Source organism: Triticum urartu, chromosome 6A, assembly GCF_056163025.1.
Source record: "Triticum urartu cultivar PI428250 chromosome 6A, HENAU_Tu73, whole genome shotgun sequence".
Lineage (NCBI taxonomy): Eukaryota > Viridiplantae > Streptophyta > Magnoliopsida > Poales > Poaceae > Triticum > Triticum urartu.
The window spans coordinates 180,946,191-180,951,855 of record NC_141878.1 but is presented as its reverse complement, the minus strand read 5'-3'; the positions used below and the strand labels follow the sequence as shown (position 1 = coordinate 180,951,855).

Sequence of the window (5,665 nt, the reverse complement as noted above, 5' to 3'; positions counted from 1 at the left end):
TTCTGTCTGTTGATTTGAAATATATTTGTTATACTAATCGTGCAGGGAATGCCTAAACCTCCTGAGTCGACCATAGATCGAGTCTTGTTCCGATAACCCCCATACTTGTTTCGTACTACCACTTGTCCCCACCATAGGTAGGGTACGGTTCAGTAAGTTGTCAACCCCTTTCCTAGCACACACCATACAGAGAGGCCATGGTGGAAGATACCGGCTGCATCCGGTAGGCATGCCACCTGGTCCAGGGGCATGGGTGTTTCGGTTGTAGCCGAAGGGGTAGCTCCCCTAGTTTGCGCGCGATATAAATTTTGTGATCCCATGCTAGACGAGCTTGTAGCCTCCCCACTTAGAGTTTCGCTTAACAGGTGTCAAGGGTGATTCCAGACACCGGTGAGTTAGGCTGGTGTGTGCGGTCAGGTGTGTTGTCAATCGAAAGACCGTGGACGGAATTAGTCCCGATGGACTAAAGGAAATCCGTTGCTAGTGGGTAAAGAGTACACCCTCTGCATAGATTAAACCTATTCGAATAGCCGTGTCCATGGTTAAGGACTACAGTCTGGGATGGGTCAAGTGTCGGTCTTCGGAGGAAATACTACTAAGCCAGAACTTTGATTATGACCTGTGCCATATGATGATTATGATTATTATTATTATTGTGGACTAATCATTGGTATTATTTGAATTAAGGAGTATCCCTGGGACGGTTTTACCTCCTGGGTATTCATTGTGATTATTCCCTTATAAGCCCTTTATGTGGTGTCGCTCAGACGCCCGACTGAGGCATTCTATTTCTACTCTCTAATTGCATTATTCATGTGTATTGTGAATAACTTGCTTGCATCTTGGATTTTATATTTTGTGTCTGACGTTATGATCATAGAATATTTCTTTTGGGCATGTTATACCTGTGTTCAAAATGTTTGCGAGTACATGCAAAGTACTCACTGGCTTGTCCCTGGCTATTGTCTTGGCCAGATTTCTTGCGTGGAGAGGAGCATTGCGATGACAGCCCCGGAACCTACGCAATGGAGATAGCAGCCTCGCGAAGATAGGAGTTATCCTGGTTAGCTGTTCCTGTGGGAAAAGGAGTCCCATAGACACTGATGACCCACAGACCGCTTCCGCCATCAAACACTAGAAACCATTTGTTGTACTCATAGGCCAGAATGGTCTTGTTCTACATATCCTGTATTTTGCTTGGAGTTTCTGTAACAAGTTGGTGCCTCATCAGCTAACAGTAATCCTGGGGCTGGTGAGCACAAGGGCCGCTTTTGGGAAATTAATACCCCGAAAATCCGATCCTCACAGCAGGCCCAGTGTTTGGCGACGGTGGAGGGCGCAGACGGAGTTTTGCACGAAGAGAAAACTATCATGGATGTACTTGGACTTCAGGAATGCCGTTTGTGCCGGTGAGATGATGGAGCCGATGACGGACGACAATCTAATGGAGAGAACCTTGGAGATGAGCTTGGTTATCGAGTGGATCAAACTGATGGGCCTGTAGTTGGTGATTTCCGTCGCCCCGTCCTTTTTTGGCAGGAGGATGATGGTAGCGTTGTTGATCACCGACATGTCTCCGCCTGAGAGATTGTAGAATTGGTGGAAGGCGGCCATGATGTCTGTCTTGATGATGGGCCACCATGAACGGAAGAAAGCGCCATTGAATCTGTCCGGACCCGGAGATTTCTCCTGCGGAGATTTGCAGATTGCCGCCCACACCTCTTCCTCGGTGAAGGGGTTGTCGAGGCCGGCTGCTGGCAAGGATGGAAGGTGGATGCTTCCCAGTTGATGGTTCTGCTGCGAGGTGATGTTGTGCCCAGCGAGGCTCGGAAGTGCTCATGTATGATCCGTTCCTTGTTGCCGTGGGAGGTGGCAATGGAGTCACGGGTGTGTAGGGCATGGATGAAGTTTTTTTGGCGCCTAGACTTGATTTTTGCCTGATAGAACACCGTCTTGGCGACGCCTGCGCGCAGCCAGGTAATGCGCGAAGCCTGCCTCTTGCGTGCTCTCTCAATGGCTACGAGACCGAGGACACGCAGCTTGAGCTGTTTCCGCAATTGGAGCTCATCGTCTGTCAGCTGCCTACTCTCCTGGGCTATGTCGAGGCGGAGCACGATCTCGTTTGCGATGTGCAATTGGAGCTTTGTCTCGCTGAAGAAACCATTGGCCCAAATCTTCAGGTCTCTGGCCACTCGCGCAAGCTTTATGTTAAGCCTATGAAAAGCATAGCTTGAGACGACTAGGCGATCCCACGCCCGCTGCACCGTGGTGTGGAAGGGAGGGAATCGCGGCCAGAAAGACTCGAAGCGGAAGCGTGCCGCGCGGCGAGGAGCCGTTGCCTCCAACAACAACAAGGGGCAGTGGTCAGAGCATGAGGTGGAGGCGGCATGTAGGAGGTAGGAGGGGAACATGGAGGCCCAAGCCATGGTGCAGAAAAATTTGTCTATGCTAACTAGGGTTGGCGACGCATGTTCGTTGCTCCACGTCAATCTTCTATTCTTGCACTTGATCTCCTTGAGCCCTGCCGCGTCGATCGTAGCTCGGAACTTTCCCATGCCCCTACAGTTTATGTTGGTGTTGTTTTTGTCTCGCGCCTCGTATATCAGGTTGAAGTCGCCATTGATGAGCCAGGGGGTGCTTGGGGGTGGAGCAATCCGCGCCATCTCGGCCAAGAAATCGTCTTTCCTTCCGTCCTCGACCGGCCCGTAGACTGTCGTCAGCCAAAACGGAGCCCTGCTTGCCATGATGGTGATCTAGGCGGTGATGGAGAAGCGGCCTACGGCCTGCGAGAGCACCTCTACTCGGTTCTTGTCCTAGAGGATTGCTGTCGGATTTCGGGTTCCGATAGACCCTTGAGGTTCGAACACTGGGGTGCGCGTGGAGATCTCTCCCCTACCAATCTACGTCCGATCCCCTCGCGTGATCTAAGCTGGAAACAATGAACAACACAAGGGACACGAGGTTTATACTGGTTCGGGCCACCGTTGTGGTGTAATACCCTACTCTAGTGTGTGGTGTGGTGGATTGTCTCAGGGGCTGATGATGAACAGTACAAGGGAAGAACAGCCTCGCGAGAGGTGTTCTTGAGCTAGTGCGATGAACTATTTGGGTGAGTTCAGTCGCCTCTCTCTCTCTCTGCTAGGGTTCTACCAGATCTCTAGCTGATGTCTCAATCTCTCCCGACCGATGGATTGATCGATCCCCGTCTGCTTGTGATGGCTAGCTCTATTTATAGAGGCCCTGGGCCTCTCCCCAAATAATGAGCGGGAAGGGCGCCAACAATTGGCCATTTTGAAGGGGAACATCTAGTATGAGTTATCCTAACCAAAGGTGGTCTTCGGCTGCCAAAAGTACTGGTGATGACGCCGTCTTGGGCTCCACGGTGACCTCCTTCCTGCCGCTCTGCTGGTCTTGGTCTCGTTGCATCAGAATGGTAACCTTTGACTGATGCCCTTGCCTGTTCTTGCCCCCTTTGCACCAAAGAGGAAACAAGGACATTGCGCAGGCCGGCGCCCGCCTGGTCTCGATCGTCATGGCTTGCGTCACGGGCTCCTCACGAGGTACCCCTGCCTTGATCTCTCCGCCTCCTCGCGAACCTGCCTGATGAGGCTCCCTCTGAGGAAGCTTTATGTCGTCCACCCCACGAGGCTTGGCCCCTTGCGAGGGTCTTGAGCTTGAGTTGATGAAGATGGGCCGCGCTGGGCCCCCACTTGAGCTACGCCGCAGGCAGGCAAGTCTGGGGACCCCCGTTCCCAGAACGCGGACAGTAGCCCCCGGGCCCAAGGCGCGCCCGGGCTTGACATAGCAGGGGAGCGAAGGGGCAAGCGCGAAGCGCCGCGGGCCCCAAAAGCCTGCAGCCTCGGGCACCGCGTGGCGATTGATTGGTCGTGGACGTCTGCGCTTCCCCACGACGCCTTGTTACGCGCCCGGCTAAGCGGACCCGTAGGTGCACACAGTTGTTCCTCCTTTCTGCTACTCGCTTGCCTCCTACCTTTCCTTCTTCTTCAAGCTCCAGCCTCCGCCGCCAATCCGGCTCAAGTCCTTCATCTTCTCAACCGCCATGGTGCCGACGAAGAAAGGAAGGGGAAAGAAGCCCGCGCCTTCGCCCCGCACACCTCCGGCGGCAACCCCCGCCGTTGCCCGGTCGATCATACTCAATCCATAAGCTTTGAACAAGGTCCGCTCCGCCCTTGCCACTATCTTCAACGAGTGCGGCAGGACCACGGTCTGGCCTGCGTCCCATGCCTCCCTTGATAGGATCGTCACGGAGGTCCGATTCTTCGCCGATGCTCTATGGGTGGGTCTGGTTCCCCCCTTTTCCGCCTTCTTCAATGCGGTGCTCTCCCATTATTAGATCTGCATGATGCACCTCGGGCCGGAGTCCATTACTCTTCTGGCTGTCTTTGCTTTCGTTTGTGAGGCGATGATAGGCATTCCTCCTTCAGTTGCCCTGCTGCGCCACTTCTTTTCCTTGCGCCTGAGCGATCCCACTCAGTGCTCAGGGTGTGTGAGCTTCTTAGCCGTGCCAGAGACGGCCTCTTTAGGGATCGACTTCGGCCTTCCTTCTCCTGAGGCCAGGTTCAGAGAGCGGTGGCTGTACGTGGATGTTGGAGTGCCCAACCCTCTACTCTCGCACCCGACCTCGCCTGCTGTTCCTCACGCGGGTTGGGGCCATGAGGTGCTCGCGAGCCCCCGGCTCGCCTTCGTCTGGCGCCGCTTCCAGAGTTTGAGGGCGCTCAATGTGACAACACCCAAGGTGGTGAAGGAGTTCCTCCAATGCCGCATTGCTCCTCTTCAGCGCCACTCTCGCCGGATGTGGGACTTTGCGGGGCATAGAGACCGCATGCGGCTTCAGGAGGAGGACTTGGCGCCTGAAGTGCTGCGGAGGATGCTCAGGGTCTTGACTGGCGATACTTCCCTAGGCAGCCTTTGGAGTAATGGTGTCCTCTTGTATCTTTGCTCCGGCAGGGCCGACTTTGTGAGGTAGATGCCCAGCTTCGACGAGTGGGGGCTGCGCCCGGCTGGCTGCACGGGGCCCCGCAAGAACCCAGCCGCCGTGGTGGCTCCCCCTGCAGCCCACAGCGGTCCTTCCTTGGTCGACAGGGCGGGGAGACGAGAATTGGCAAGAGTTGAGGCGACCGATGTCAAGGTGCCGACGCCGCGAGAAGCCTCAAAGGCGGCCTCCCGAGGCCCGCCCTGGAGCGGCGGCAGGTGCGGAGTCGCGGCCTATGGTTCCCGAGGCCGGGGCTCCCGAGCCCCCAGCCGTTCCTCGTGAGGCGACGCCTGACGGCGCCCCCCAGGCTGACTCCTCCAGTGCTGATCATCTTGACACTTCTTCCGCACCAGAGGCCGACCCCTGCGCCGAGCGCTTAGGTCGGTTCCGCGTAGACTTCAAGGCCCTCCGCAAGAGGAAGGAGGCCTCGGGTGGCATTGACCGCCCCTGCCGCGTGTTGAAGCGCAGGAAGTACTTTGCGATGGACGAGTAAGTCTTCTTCTTTCTCTGCTCATTTACTTTGCTATCCCTGCGACTGATTGTGGCCTTTCAGGCCCTGCCCTACGAAACTCACCGAGGCAGCCTGGGAGTCATCCCCCAAGCTTCGCCTTCTCCGCTGGCCCTGGGCGTGCCGAGCTCGAGCGGCACCCCTGCCGCCAGACCAGTTGGTGG

General features: G+C 55.7%; 1 protein-coding gene across 1 annotated transcript; it reads right to left on the bottom strand.

The window, feature by feature from the left end:
- Nucleotides 1-1,302: 1,302 nt before the first annotated feature.
- LOC147964661 (uncharacterized) lies at nucleotides 1,303-2,663 on the bottom strand. Its single transcript, XM_087530091.1, has 2 exons — nucleotides 1,938-2,663; nucleotides 1,303-1,797 (listed from the first exon to the last, which is right to left on the bottom strand). The coding sequence occupies exons 1-2, from the start codon at nucleotides 2,661-2,663 to the stop codon at nucleotides 1,303-1,305; spliced, it is 1,221 nt and encodes a 406-aa protein (XP_087386217.1).
- Between the last annotated feature and the right edge of the window lie 3,002 nt (nucleotides 2,664-5,665).

Coding starts and splice junctions, on each gene's coding strand:
- LOC147964661 (XM_087530091.1), bottom strand. CDS start 2,663: ATGGCGCGGATTGCTCCACCCCCAAGCACCCCCTGGCTCATCAATGGC. Junction 1,798..1,937: donor CCAAGACGGTGTTCTATCAG/GCAAAAATCAAG, acceptor ATCACCTCGCAG/CAGAACCATCAACTGGGAAG.